The sequence below is a fragment of the Thermomyces dupontii genome (assembly GCF_041956625.1).
Source record: "Thermomyces dupontii strain NRRL 2155 unplaced genomic scaffold VTN31scaffold_5, whole genome shotgun sequence".
Lineage (NCBI taxonomy): Eukaryota > Fungi > Ascomycota > Eurotiomycetes > Eurotiales > Trichocomaceae > Thermomyces > Thermomyces dupontii.
This window is the reverse complement of record NW_027192311.1, coordinates 658,928-673,972: the sequence shown is the minus strand read 5'-3', so window position 1 is coordinate 673,972 and position 15,045 is coordinate 658,928. Positions and strand designations below refer to the sequence as shown.

At 49.4% G+C, this 15,045-nt stretch overlaps 4 protein-coding genes across 4 annotated transcripts; 2 read left to right on the top strand and 2 right to left on the bottom strand.

Annotated features, from left to right (window-relative positions):
- Positions 1-1,162: 1,162 nt before the first annotated feature.
- VTN31DRAFT_5516 (uncharacterized protein) lies at positions 1,163-4,699 on the bottom strand (the record flags this gene model as incomplete). Its single annotated transcript, XM_069406024.1, has 7 exons — positions 1,163-1,377; positions 1,441-3,274; positions 3,336-3,487; positions 3,536-3,732; positions 3,782-3,906; positions 3,962-4,084; positions 4,577-4,699. 7 exons carry the CDS (start codon positions 4,697-4,699, stop codon positions 1,163-1,165), a joined length of 2,769 nt encoding a protein of 922 aa, XP_069259673.1.
- Positions 4,700-6,661: 1,962 nt separating this feature from the next.
- On the bottom strand, positions 6,662-9,941 carry VTN31DRAFT_5515 (uncharacterized protein; the record flags this gene model as incomplete). The annotated part of the gene is made up of 5 exons (XM_069406023.1): positions 6,662-6,672; positions 6,731-7,435; positions 7,489-8,482; positions 8,550-8,981; positions 9,042-9,941. 5 exons carry the CDS (start codon positions 9,939-9,941, stop codon positions 6,662-6,664), a joined length of 3,042 nt encoding a protein of 1,013 aa, XP_069259672.1.
- A 491-nt stretch (positions 9,942-10,432) lies between these two features.
- On the top strand, positions 10,433-11,450 carry VTN31DRAFT_5514 (uncharacterized protein; the record flags this gene model as incomplete). Its single annotated transcript, XM_069406022.1, has 4 exons — positions 10,433-10,541; positions 10,599-10,638; positions 10,692-11,000; positions 11,054-11,450. 4 exons carry the CDS (start codon positions 10,433-10,435, stop codon positions 11,448-11,450), a joined length of 855 nt encoding a protein of 284 aa, XP_069259671.1.
- A 1,536-nt stretch (positions 11,451-12,986) lies between these two features.
- VTN31DRAFT_5513 (uncharacterized protein) lies at positions 12,987-14,101 on the top strand (the record flags this gene model as incomplete). The annotated part of the gene is made up of 5 exons (XM_069406021.1): positions 12,987-13,008; positions 13,074-13,452; positions 13,505-13,745; positions 13,812-13,913; positions 13,997-14,101. The coding sequence occupies 5 exons, from the start codon at positions 12,987-12,989 to the stop codon at positions 14,099-14,101; spliced, it is 849 nt and encodes a 282-aa protein (XP_069259670.1).
- Between the last annotated feature and the right edge of the window lie 944 nt (positions 14,102-15,045).

Genomic DNA, 15,045 nt, shown 5'->3' with positions numbered 1-15,045 from the left:
TTGGGTGCACTCACTGTGCATACGTCTTTTCTTCATGGGATATACAAATTGTCATCATCATGATCATCATTTCATACCATTGGGAGGGAGGCGGCGGTGGCCGGGGCGGTTTGGTTTCGATGGGTTTTTTGAAGAAAAGAAAAAATTCGGACTTGCTTTGGGTGGTTTTCCAGTTCTTTTGTACAGGCCTCTCGTCTAGGTATAATATAACGACTGTTACATACTGGGTTTTTCTGTACAGTACAGTAGGAGTTTCGTAGTTTTCGTTCTAGTCTAGTTGGACAATCCATCATGTCAACTAGGTAGGTTAGTAATTAGTAGGTAGTACTAACTACATACTCTAGTGGTGATCATCAGTTTACGAGGAACTGCGTACTACAGTGTAGGCCTACTCGTAGAGGTAAGTACTGCATTTATCTGCGCAAGTCACTTGCCTATTCCATCTTACACACCTACCTAGTGTAAAACGATGTCTTGGCTTAGGGCTAGGCTAAAGTAAGTGAGTGGTTTGGAGGAATAGGTTATCCGTCGTACCCTCGCTTGATCGGACAGAAGGTGCAGGTCAATCGAGACCCTGGACACTCGAAATTCGAAACAAGGGTCGAAGTACACAATTATATTCCGTACAAGACCTTCAATTGAGAGAAAATCAAGGTCTCTTAGAACTTTACAAGCATTTCAGAGCGATCGAGTCTGTCAGGATAGTACTTAACAAGGCTTGATGTTGCTTCAATTTTATATCAATCCCGCAAGGTTCACCTCCAAGTCCTGGAAGGATGGTTGGAAAAATCGAACGACAGTTTAGCCTCGAGCAGAAGTGAGAGCACTGCAACTTTTTTTTTTTACTATTAGGCAACTACTGATATTGTGCCATGAAACCATCGACAGCGCGAGATCAATCTCAAGAGTCTACGCAGCGTCGGATGGTGACAGGTCACACGAAATAAAGCACATAGGACATAAGATCAATCAGCATGAAGACATGTGCATATGTCACATCTGAATGTTCGCAAGACCAGCCAAGGGCTCGTTAGAGCTCTCATTGAGAACAATCGATCCCTTCTGACTCGGATTGCATAAGTCAGACAGACAATCACGAAAGCAAATTGCAGCAATCAACGCTACAAACCAGGAGTCAAATTGTCGGTATGCAGCACTTCCTTCAAACGAACCACATCTCCAGATGGTTACGCGTTTCATTGCGCACCATCTGCAGCAGACGCTTCGGCGCATTGCCCAAACTTTGTTCGTCTGGCGCATTTTTGGCTTTGTCGGTCAACTTGATGTAAGGGCCGCTCGTTGGACCCTGGCTTGCGGGCACGTTCTCATGGTGACGGGCACGGTTTGAAATCAGATGTGCATAATAGATTGCAGGGACTGCCGAAGGTGTCAGCTCTTGTAACTTTGGTTGGAATCCAGGGCAAAAATGATGAGACTTACACAGCGAGACCGAAGTGGTCGACCGCACATATTGATAGGAGTGTTCGTAGATCATGTTCTGCAACTGATTTGGCTTCAACCCGATTTCATCCTTGATCACATGATAGTGGACAGCTCTCGCAGTGCCCTGCAGAGCAACGTGCGGATACAGCAGGAAATCCCAGTCATGGGGACTGGTGATGTCTCTTTCGATTAGAGTTCCGGGCACCGGATTGCCGTTCCTGTCCGCAGCAGCTTTGTCCTTGGGGTCAGGGAACGCTCGAATATGATGACGCTTGTTGGCGATCACCACGCAGACACGGGGAGGGTTCTTTTCGCCGCTTCCTTGCATGATGACTTGTTTGATGACCGGCACCTCCTGTGACAGAACCTGAGGGAACTGGCCGGTGGACACACCATCACGGAAGTAGAACACATACTGTGGGCGACGACCTCTGCCCACGGTTTTGGTCCACTCGTCAATCAGCGGAGTAAGCATGTCCTTCATGTTCTCCTCACTGATGATCTCAACGTTCTGCAAGCCCGTCTCGCAGTTCCCCATATACTTGACACCGTATTCATCGGCGGAGACGGCGATAGCCGAGAGCGAAGGTGCCCAGGAGCCCGGACTCGCATGCGACACATCCGCCCCGATAATGATCGAACCTGGACGGAAGGCAGAGTCTGGGTGCCTCGGGATGCTCCGGGCCGTCACACCTCCAAGCTTCGCGTTGACTTTCATAGCAACGTTGGACATGTACTGCGGATTCATCTTGACAACCTGCTGGGACTGCAGAACCTGCGATGGAACGCCGAAGCGACAGTCACAGGATTTCTTGATGCGAAGATACGTCCAGGAATCTTTGTGTGGCGCGAAGAAAATCAGCAGCTGGGGGCGTTGATTGAAGGTGTTTCCCGTCTTCTGATACAGGGCAGCGATTGCATTGGCAATATCGCCGCTCAGCACGGTGATGACAGGCTTGTTGGCAATTTGACCACCGTGGCCAGCGTATGTCTTCATGAAGCCGCTGATCCAATTCTCGGCTTGGGTCATCTCAAGCGTATTGCGACGATAAGTAATGATTCCACAACCCCACGAGCGAAGAGGGACACGGTTGCCTTTCAGAAACTTCTTCCCACGCAAGTCCCAACGGCCAGCAGTGCCAGGATTGTGTTTCTGATTCCCGAATTGAATTTCAGGACTTGGAAGGATGCGGGCTTTGGTGCGAATCATGTCGTTGCTGACTCGCATACCAAAATGGCGCAACACCGGGTCATTGCCATGATCAAGGCGAGATTTCGCTTCTTCAACGCTCTTCATACGGTCTGCAGGGCGCTGGACAGCCACTTTCAGCATCCGCGAAGTTTGCTCCTCGGTGAGCTTGAAGTTGTACCGCTGAAGACCGACAACGCCCACAGCTTCCATCGGGTAGTAGATGCCCGGTTTAGACATCTCAACTACCGGCAGGTTCGGCCAGCGCAGTTGGATGTTATATCTCTCCTTGAAGTAGTTTTGCAGAGTAACCGGTCTCTCCTTGCCGGTTACAGGGTCCTTGACCTTGATTTCGAACTTGCTCGCATCCACCGGCAGGATGTATTTGACGAAGAAACTCCGCTTTACGTTAGTGCCATGGTAGCAAGGAATTACTTCAAGACGTCTCAGCTTGCTCCAGAGGTAATCGTGCTCTGGAGTGACAATGTAACCTCCGTTGGGATCGTCATTCTTAGGTTTCGCTCGATCAGCAACTTCCTCGATGTTCATGGCATTGATTAGCGTCCGCGCATGGGCAGCTAAAGACGTTCTCTGCCAGAAAGCACACACTTCAATGTCAACATTAATGACGAGTCGAGGCCCCTGTATGAAACATGTCAAAGAAATGCTCAAAACCGGGAATACGGTGTTGTTGGAAACCTACAATGGTCGGACGGATCGCTTGGTACCATCCCTTAAAGACGTTGATGGTGTAGTCGAGGAAGGCACCGGGCTCATGATCCGGATCGTAGAATGCCCGTTTGAACGCAGTATACTTCTGACTTGGATTCTCGCGGATGAGATGATCCAAGAAGTCTGTTTCATCAACAATGTGCCGACGAATCACGGATGCTTCTCACTTACTCAGAGCTTGAAGGACGTCTTCATCGAATGGCATCTTCTTTTGCAGCCAGAGATCGATAACTTGAAGATTGATCTTCTTCGACTTGCGAACATACAAACGGTAGACATGGGACTGGTCACTCAAAGAGGCATCCTTGTGGCCGTACTCAACGTCCAGGTCCACAAGAATGCTTGTGTCAGGGAATATGTTGAACGACCTAGGCTCTTGTCAGCAGAAGAGACATTAAATTCAGTAGTGTACTGTACCAAGCTAGCTTGGCTCCGTCCCAAATGACCTGCTTCAGTTTCTGGCGGCGCTCCGCGCAGTTCCAGACCTTTCTGGCCAACTGGCGTTTCACATGAATTGTGGGATTTTCCGAAGAGATCGTGACCTGATCAGGAACAGTCAGTCATGACTCCATGAACCTTACCATGACAGACACTCACATCATACTGATACACGTCCCGAGTTGGAAACTGTTCGATGGGATACGCGTTAAGCTTCAGGGAAGCCTCACGACCAGTCGAGTTGAATCCTGGACGAGGGACACTCGCAAGTCCACTCATGAACTGATGAGCCCAATTATTAGCGAAATTTCCAGCAGACTTCTTGCCCTTTCCAGCCATTTTGTGTAGAAGGATATCGTGGAGGCGAAACAGAAAGAGAGCAATGAGTTTGACGAGCAACAGGATGACTCGACTTGGTCGGGGGGCGTGTAGACGAAGATATGCAGTGGAACGAGTACGACATGAACAGGTGCTTGAGGAAGGGCTCCATAAGCATGAAAAAACTGGTGCATTCATTCACCCCCCCCCCAAAATCAAAATGCAGACTCTAGTGAGAGCATGGTGATTACAGGAACAAGAATGAGACAGCAAACGACTGAATCAGATGGAATAATGTATCTTGAACTAAGCAACAGATTGGAGTGACAGACAGCCGAGTGAAGGTGAATCAAGAGATGATGGTCATGCCAAAGAACAGTGATGAGTTGTCCAACAAGAGACAACATGCAAACAAGGCTCGACGAGGAACAGGATGATCCACAAGAGTAAACTTACAGAGCCATTGACCGGATAAGCATTCGCTGGCAAATCCAAATTCTTGTAGGCAGCGGGGAGAGTCACGGCCTGCTCCCTGGCAGGGTCTCCGCTGCCTTGCAAACAGGCAGATTTGGCAGCCATGGTGATTGAAAGATGGGCACTGGATCACAAGGCAGATGGTCAGCAGTCACTCCTGTGGGTTATCAGACTACATGGACAATAGGCAACTTCAATGGACATAATGTCAAGTAATAGGTCATGAAACGCAGATGATACCAAGGTCAATCAGCCGTTCACAGGAGAGCAAGTAGTCACCAAGCGGGACTCATGACGGGACGCACGTGGCACCTATAGCCGAGAATCTGACTTACCAGGTGATAGTGAAAGCAAACAGCTTTCAATGAAGGCAGAGTTTGGGTTCTTCTTATGAAGAAGCAAGCGTGTGGTTCAAGGCGGATCACGACAGAAAAAGGAAGCTTGAAGTTGAAAGGTGAGAGAGAAAAGGAAGAAAAGAAGAAAAAAAAGAAAAAAAAAAAAAAAAAAAAAAAAAAAAAAAGAAAGAAGAAGAAGAAGAAGAATCTGCCTTGCCGTCAATCCGCCATTCGATCTGGGATCTCGGCCAATACATAATCTACCAGGTACATATTAAATAATACTGACGGAGATCTCCAACCTCATGGAGCATGGACCATGCGGGTGCTTGAACCATCCCGCAGGCAGGGTGATGACTCAGCAAGGTGACTCCAGAATCGGAAAAAAGCGGGTCCGACCAACGTCTTGGCTTCAAACGCCGCTTGTGGCTTTCTTCCGTCGAGAAAGTTTAGGTTAAGAAACGTCTCGAGGCCGTTGACAACCCGCCCAGGAAGAAGTGTAACTGTAACCATCGCAGACAGTTACAGCAGTGTAACATTTGCCAGCGCCTCTCTGTGTTGATGGTGGCAAAGGGGAAAAGGGGCCGCCTGGGTCAACTGCAGGTACTGTACTACCCGATGCAGCGGGCGCTAAACGGATCGATTCCGTCGACTTGCAGGCAGCCGACCGTCAGTGGACGAAGATGGAAGAGAGAGAGAAGAAAGAAAGAAAGAAGAAAAAGAAAAAAAAAAAAAAAAAAAAAAAAAAAAAAGAAAAAAGAAAGAGGAAGAAGAGAGTATTTAAAGGCAGGAAGGCGGAATCACGCACTTCAAGTGCGACAACAAGCAGGAAGGAGGCAGGGAGGTGTGTGAGCGATGAAACTACCAGAAGTGGAAGGTATGCAAGTTACTGCGGCGATGGTTCTTCTTTGAGAGGACCCCTATCTGTAGAAGGTTCATCTGTGGATACGTAGAATCGGCTCACAAAGATGAGAGAGGATTGAATTCCTTGAATTGAGAATGGGAGCGCGTCGTGATGTCATTGAGCTCCTGTTCACTTGTGTCGGATGAGAGGTTTACATTTAGGACTATAGTTGTGAACCGGCTCATCCTTAGACAGGCTGGAGCGTCGCTTAGAGTAGCCTATTCTCCGTAATAAACACAAGAATTGGCCATCAGCGAGGGAGTTCCCTTATGATCTGGGATCGGGGGACAGGTCCCTTAACACACCCTCCTGTCAGGGCTGCTGGATCTGATTCAGGCCCTGAGGGGCATCCATGGAACAAGGCAGGATTCTATCGTGAAGGAATAAACGCCACTAATGGTGAACGCAACAAAATCCTAGAGTCTTCAGCAATTCAGTGCACCGAGACTGAGAAGTGAGCGGCTTGGAAATTGCTGGTCGTGATGTGCAATCTGATTGCATCAGTCAAACAAGGATGTTATACATCACATCTGGAATATCAAGCGAACGCAACAAATCGCAGTTGATCAACCTGAGAAAGACTATTGTACATATCCTGATTCAACCATCATGGCTGCTGCCAAGAACATGATGCTTGATAACCCACAAAACCGTCCTCCATAGGTACCTACCTAATTTCGTGCTAAACGACGCAAATCGTGATGGAATTCATCAAACATGCCCATATGCACGTAACATCGTACTCTGGCTCGAGACGCCAAGAACCACGAGGGCGACATCGAATCGAGAAGGGCAAAAGAGCCATCTACGAAATCGTCGGCAATGTATTTAGAAGCCGCCTACAGGTAAAATGACTGTCAGTCACTTCCTCCAGAAAGTTGGCGCGAGGTAACATACCTGAGTAAGGTTGAGATCCTGCTCCAAAACCATGCAGGGTCGGTGCCGGTGGGCGAATTTGAGATATTGAAGACGGAATATCGATTCGACGGATCAAATCGACTAGCTTCTCCGGCGAGAACCGGGTGGCGTTGTATGTCGAAGCAGGAGGAATGATGCTTAGAAGATGGATGATATCACGCGGCAATGGTTCTGAGGCGGGTTGTCGGGAATACTGGCCACTGCTGCCATTACTCGGTTGAAGACGTTTTTGCTGATCCGGGCGGCGAGCGGCCACGGTTTTCAGCGGCGATTCGGCACGCACGAATTTGCGAGGCCGATTGGGGTCGTCGAAGTCGTCCGTTGGGAACGGTCGCTTTGGCGACTGCGTCAACGACGTGTCTGGATATCGAGTAGGTGTTTCTTGCGCAGAGCCTTGTTGCTCTACGACAGCTGCGGACTTGGGCCTTGCCTGCGTGGGAGATATAATCGGCCGAACCGCAGTAGGGTCAAAGGATGAAGCTGAATAACGATGAGCGAAATGCGAAAGAGCAGGATCATCAGGAAACAACTGGCGCATTCGCGACTCTAGATTGATGACTTGGGTTAGGTCGCCGTATCGGGATTCGTATTCGTGCATGAACATGAATATAGGCTTGGCCTTGTGAACATTTTCCGGATTTGAGGCTAGCCTCCGGACAGCCATCTCGAAAACAGCTCTAGCATCTACAGATTGATAAGTAAAGAAGCAGCAAACAATCTTCAACGGGTAGACTTACTGGTGACGTCGTTGATATCGATGAGATGCTTCAGATACTCGAGGGCGAAATTCTCATCATCAGGGAAGAGCTTAGCGCCCCGTTCGAAAATCTTGGTAGCGGCCGGATCCTTGTAGCAGTGATACTCCATCAGAGCACTAGCGATGTAGACATCACTAGTGATCCGCCCACGCTTGCGGGCATCCGCAAAGACTTGCCTGAAACCCGCAAGTTCCCCTGGTTTGCCTTTGCCTTGGATGCGACGCATAGCTCTCATTAGGGCGATCCACGCAAACGAGATGGTCTTGGAAAGCATGTTGATCTGAATAGAGTGGGCCTGTCGGATTGCTTCGATTTGGCTCTTCTTGGCTGCTTCTTTGGCCTTTGCTTCGCTGGCACGTTCCTCATCGTCCTCGTCAGGAGCAGTAGTTTGCGACTGGGCATAGTTTTCCTCAATACGAGCGACGTCCTGCGCCTCACGAGCTCGAGCCTTCGCCATGAGTTCGTACAGGGCATCCAGCAACCGATCATAAACCTCTCGGACCTTGGACCCGCGTCTCTTGGGATCTTGCTCCGACTCGGTGTTGATTTCCGTTCGATCGGCTAGTTTGAAGGCCAAGAGACAGCTTTCGGGATTTGCGTCGATTCCTTGTTTCAAGAAGTCGTTCCCCTCGCTCTCAAGCCCATTTTGGAAACAGAAATCTGCGGCATCATACCAGACTTCGGGGACGAAGCGCAATGCCATCAACGCCTGTTTATAAACATACACGACTCGATTCTTGTAAGCAGATGGGTCTTCATCTTTGAGGACTAGCGGATCGCCCTTCTCCCATTCGATCCATCGCCTCCAGATATCGACCTGGCGGACGAATTCAACGTCCCCATCCGAGCCGGCAATGGGCGGAAGCCGAGGTAATGTTGTGCGATCGAGGTCGCGAGTAATATTCTGCAATTCAGTAAAGCAGCTCCTTGCCGTCATATACGCTGGTGACCGCTCTTGAAGGAATTTACGCCCCTGAAACTCAACGTCAGATTAAACAGGGAAGTGAATGTTGATCGGATTGGTAGACAGGAAGAATTACCGTGAGCTTATTCAAACCCATTTCAAATTGGTCATATTCCTTCCACAGAGTGTTCAGTGCGTGACTCGGTATGCAGATGGCCCTTTGATAAACCTTGCGCAAAAGGTCCATCTTCTGCTGATCCTGCCAGCTGGAACCGCCAACATTACCGGGACCGGACTTGATGAATTGTACGTAGTCCGTCCAGAGAGTACCCGCATCCTTGTCCATGCCCACATGTTGCAGTGCCAGGTCGTACGCTGATGTGATGACACGTCTTGCCTGGCCTGTTGTATCTGTGGTTAGTGGATTGCGTCGACGGACATAATCAAGGTACACAGTCCATAATTGCACGTTGGGAAGATGTAGCAGAGTCCTATTGAAGATCTGCTCAAGACGATACAGCTCATTCAGTTCGGACTCCATATTGATGTAGGCGATCCATTGCTCGGCCTGCCAGTCTGGGATCAGTGTCATCGGTCACTAAGAGGGGCAAAAGGGACAGGGACATACACATGATGGGAAGACCTTGAAGAACCGTTCGTAGACATCTCGGGCGTTATCGATCCGATTCCGACTTCGATGCTCGGCAATGAGCTCCAACCAGGCATCAACATCCCCACGCGGGTCGTCTTTGATCCTATCCTCCAGCATTCCAACACGATCATGTGGCAATCGTCCCTTGGGCGAAGATATCACAGCCGGCGTCGATGGTTTGGGAGTCGGTGCAGAGCTATCACTGTGCTCACCAGACTGCTGAACCTGCGGTGTGTACACATCCTGACCAGTCCGCACAGGGGTGGAAGTTGAATGAGGGAAAGGAGCATTATTAGAAACATTGGAGCTGGCCGTTTCAGGCACAGGGTGTTGTTGTATTGATACACCAGAGGTAGAAACAGATTCATTTGCATTTTCATGAGAGACGGGACGCTCAGACACGTTTGAAGAAACTTGCCCCATGTCGCGCACACCTCCCACAACCCCAGGGGGTTCGTACTCTGCATCGTCCTGGTCATTCTCTTCCCCATCCTCGTCATCCACGACAAAGCCACCAATTGTCTTTGTCTTTGACACATTAGACGCAGCAGCCGGAGCAGGGTCCTGGGAATCCACTCCGGTTGGATGTGGAGGGAGTGTGCTCTGAGGAGATTCTTTCTCTGTAGATTCTGTGGGCGCAGGCACGTGTTCTGTGGGCAATGGAGCGGATGGCTCATTGACTACAGGAGAGTCATTCGTTTCATTTTGGGTTCGATTAGTATCTGCTAAAGGAGTTGAGGATTGATCATGCACAGTCATGGAGGGATCGTAGTTTTCCGAGTCAGGCACCCCATCGGCGGGATTTTCCATCGGAAATTCGTCTGTATTCGAGGCTTGCGCTTGGAGGAATGCCTTCTCGGCCTCATCTTCAGCCATGGTTTGAACGTGGAGCGGATGAGATGCAGGGACGGATTCTGTCAGCTACCGAACGCGCAAACGAAGAGGGAAACGTTAGTAGATGCCTAGCCAATTTGTTCCATGACTCGATCTCACCGATCGAAAGGCAACAGAGAATCTCGAGAGCTGCAAGCTGATAGTGTCGAGAACGCCAAAATAAAAACAAACATAAAACGAAGAAGCGCGTGGCTGAATGTTGCGACAAAGAGTGCCGAATCCGGCTCCCCAGAGCAGAGCTTTCAGCTTTTGGTATGCGTGCTGGTGTCACGTGATTTTATGGCGCGACCTGCAGCTGCTGACGCGAATCTGTCATTTGGGCGCGTTCGCGTTGGGTCTTCAATAGTGCAAGATCACCAGAGTTGCACTCTACCATATTTATTGCCAATCATTCTTGCCTCCTCTTTTCTTTTTACCACTGACTTTGCACCGTCTGAAAAAGCGTTTCCTCGTACACTACTACAGTTGTCATCATGTCTGTTGTTTCCTTGCTCGGTGTCAAGGTGCTGAACAACCCCGCGCCTTTTCTGGCTCCTTACGAGTTCGAGATCACATTTGAGTGTCTGGAGCAGCTTCAAAAAGGTATGCATCGACTGATTGGTTGTGATTGACGTGTCTCGACTGACCTGCGGACCATAGATCTGGAGTGGAAGCTGACCTACGTCGGTTCCGCCACTTCGTATGTACTCGTATGGCCCATGCCATTCCCACCCGTGCTGATGAACAAGGCAGATCCGAATATGACCAGGAGCTTGACTCGCTTCTGGTTGGGCCCATCCCGGTGGGCGTCAACAAGTTCATCTTCGAGGCCGACCCTCCAGATTTGAAGCGCATTCCACCGTCGGAGATCTTGGGGGTCACCGTGATTCTCCTCACCTGCAGCTATGACGGTCGCGAATTCGTTCGTGTTGGATACTACGTCAACAACGAGTACGATTCAGATGAGCTGAACCAGGACCCTCCACCAAAACCAATCATCGAGCGAGTGCGCCGCAACGTGTTGGCAGAGAAGCCCCGTGTAACACGCTTTGCGATCAAATGGTATGTGGCGATCCACTCGGTGCTGGAGCATATCGAGACTGACTATGTCCTAGGGATTCTGAAGAGTCCGCACCCGCCGAGTATCCTCCAGAACATCCAGATGCTGTGGATGATGATGATGACGGCGAGAACTATGGCGCCGAAGAACGGGAGCTTGAAGAGGCGCTGATGAGGGAGCTTGAAGAAGCGGAGCGGGAAGCTGCTGAGGACGACGAGATGGATATTTCCGACTCGGAGGCGGGCAGTGAGGACATCGAGAATGAGAGTGAGCTGGATGATGAGGACCTCGACGAAGAAGAGGTTGCCGAGATCGAGGGCGATGAAGACATCGAAATAGCTGATGATGACAACAACAACAACAACGACGAAGGGGGGCCCCACCGACAAATCTCAACACCAGCAGCAGCCAGAGTTGATGGTACATTAGCGGGCTGGCTACGGGACATTTGATATACGTTGGCTTTTGAGACTCGGAATGCTTCTTTTTGATGTCACCTGAGCTTCTTGACGATGCTTATGTTTTACAGTTACAGCTCTGTCCATAATACCCTTGAGAACTTACGCTCAGTGATGCGATGATAGAAATCCCTATTTTCAATCGGCTATGAGAAGACTAGTTACTGTATTTGTACGTACTTTAGTCGCTGTGACGAGGACAAACAAGGCAAATGTACTCATATTCCTTGTTCCCTAGTTGACCCTCACCTAGGGCTAACCTGGGGCTAGGGAAGTCCAACCTCTAGGGAGTGTAAGTCAAGCCGAACGGAGTACTCGTCCTCTCTCGGCACTCTCTTCCGAGTTGCGTCCATTGTCCTCTACTCGTGACCTGTAGCATCGGGTGCGACACACAGCTTACGACCCGTCTTCAAGACCCTCGAGGGTGGCGCAGCCACGGAGACCCTCAGATCCTAAGTGCAAGTTCAGGACCTTTTAGGAGTACTCGTAGAAGTACTCCTGCATGGCCTACGAGTTTCTATACTCGTTCGTTTTAGCGCCAAAGATCAGAACAAAACATTGAAAGATCTGACAAAGCCTCCATAGTACCTAGTACAGTACTCCGTACTCAATCCTGATAGTCTTCCTGACCCTAACTGTTCGCTCCGTGGCAATTGCGTCGTCTCTACCGAAGTTTTGGGTTGTTACAGGGTGTTGAATGAGATGTCGATTTCCCTGTGCCTAAGTGCCAAATACCTCTCGGCGCTTAAATAAATGTAACTACAGTAACAGTTCGAGTGCAATGAAACTGAAGGTAGGTTAGGCCGGTATCTCCGTTTCTCCCTCCCCCAATTGCTCCACTCCTAGGCTAAGATGTACCTCAATGCTCGACTCCAGTACGAGTATGTAGTTAGTCGTACGTGTCTAGGTCAGGGCTTAGCAGGGAGACGACGTGTGGGCTCTGTTACGGTGCCAGAACTCAGGTTCAAGAGAGTTTGGTTGGAGAAAATAGGTTAATAGGTAGCCCAATGGTCGTTCAGTCCGTCGAATGCCAAGTCTTCTCGAGAGATTGACGATGCTCCATAGCCCTATTACCTATTTGGGAAAAAGATCGAGGACAACGACACTCCAGCAGTCGAACTTTTCGATTTTCTGACCCGGTAGTGATTAGGTAGCCTATGATTGATATCGATCTCTTGTAGTTTAGTCATCGATTCTTCCTTGACAAGGCAAGATCAAATCAGATCATAGGCTTCGAGGCCAACTTGAGAAGTGATCAATCAAAGCCACATGAAATTTGAAGTCAGTCGATCTTCTCCTTGAACAATGAGGGTCCGCAGGGCTTTGAAGTAGTTTGAGGACTTATCTACCGAAACCAGCATCAAGCATGCAATTGCAAGAGCCCTATGAATACTCCGTTCTTGTGTACGTAGGTAATTCCCTATCAAAGTGTCCTTTCCACTATTAGACTCGAGGGCAAATAGTCCTAGCTCGCCGGTCTCTATCGAATCGACTGTTCAATCTTTTCCTGGTAATACAGACCAAATCATCATGGGCTTGCCACAGAAGTGCGGTACGTGAATAACACGCTCTGAACCTCGAAATGTGGAGGAGAAGCTGACATTACGAATCAACAAGACCTCGGAAGCCTGAGTGCGCAGTTCCCATACTGCGCCAGCGGCGAAGCGGCCATTCTATCTGCCTGTCTCTTCGGTCTGGTAATCTTTGCTCACTTGATTCAGGCCATTCTCTACAAACGGCGGTACTGCTGGGTCGTGATCATGGCCGCCGCCTGGGAAGCAGTCGCCTTTTCCACACGCGCCGCAGCAACTGTTGATCAAACAAAACGCGGACCTCTTATTCCTTCCATGTTGCTGATCTACCTCGCTCCGATCCTCCTCAATGCCTTTGTTTACATGGTGTTTGGGCGCATGGTCTGGTACTACCTTCCCGAGAAAAAGATCCTTGGTATTCGTGCGCAGAGGATGGCTATGATTTTCGTTGGGTTGGATATCGCGTAAGTCTTTCCCATGGTTTCACAGTGCGCAGCACCCTGACACCAAGATTAGTGCCTTCCTCACCCAATTAGTTGGGGGTGGCATGAGCGCAGACAGTACCGGCAAAGCAGCCCCCATTGGCATGCGTGTCTATACTGCTGGCATTGCCATTCAGCAGGTGTTCATTCTCTGCTTTCTCTGCCTTCTCATCAAGTTTCATCTCCTCATGCGCCGCGGAGCCGGAGTTCAGGAGAGGAGTGATCAGTGGCATATCCTAACCTACGTGATGTACTTCACACTTTTCACCATCACAGTACGTGCGAATCCATCCTGCCTTTCCCTAAGTGCTCCCTTCCTTTGATAACACCACGATATGTAGACCCGTATCGTATACCGTCTGGTGGAATTCGCCGGAGGCATCGCACAGCGCAAGCTCAATGATCTCTCGACAAAGGAGGTCTGGTTCTATGTTCTCGAAGCCGTACCGATGCACTTGGAATGGCTGTCTGGAACCCTTTTCATCCGGGGCGCATCATGGACGGACCAGAGGGGGATTTTCCAAAGTTGTCACGGAAGGGAAAGAGGGCTATGAAGAAAGAGAGAAAGGCCCGGAAGAAGGCCAGCAAGCAGTCAGAGGAGGAAGAGCTGATGACGCTCAGAGAGCAATGAACACTGCCAGGGAGGAACGAAGATTACGGAGGAAGAAAAAAAGACATCCAGGCATCTCGCGTTTTATCACGTCGTCGCCGATGAAGCTGAAGCAGGCATAGCCGGGTCGAATATACAATGCTCGGCAATATCCAGAACAAGCAATTCTGGATTGAAGCGACTGCAGTGGCTGCTACCCACGTCCTATTTGGTACGAACTGCCTCAATTTCATCTGAATGAGTTTTCAGATCATGTCTATTGATACATTGTATTACTCTACCATCTTCCCTTTTTTGTTACTCGTTTCATCTCACCGATCGTATTGCTTTTTGTTAGGGATTGGTGTGAACAGCATACAATGGATACCCGCCTTTTGTCACGGATTGGGCTCGACCAAGGTTGGACCAAGCCACGGAGTTTTGTACAAGAACCTTGTGGTAGTTTTCATTGAGTAATTTTATCCAATCATGCCATTTTAACCCTAACCCTAGATCATACAGTATTCGTCATGACTTGGAAGCGATTTTCCCATACTTCCTGCATTGTTTGGATGGGGATTCTATACAGCGTGTAGTAAGAATCTCATAGTATGTTTTGTTCTTGCCTGTTCTGCAGCCCCGAACCGTCTGGCTGAGACCTTGTCAGGGTAAAGACATGTAGGACTTCAGAAGCCCCATATCAGGGCAGCATCACGTTCTCAAAAGGTGGCTTCAGTACCGGATGCACAGGAAGAACCAAAAGGGTCCATTGACTACAGTAGTCACTGCGGAGCACCTTGTTTGTCATCGTTTCATCCGAGTACAATCATGCACAAAGAAATGCAAGAAAGTAGTATAGTTTTTGGGCTGGAGATTTCACGACTGACAAGTTCTACTGCGTTATGACACAAAGCATCCTGAAACATTGCGCATGATCGGAAGCGTAATTCATGCCATTGAACGAGGAAAAATCCGGTGATAGCACT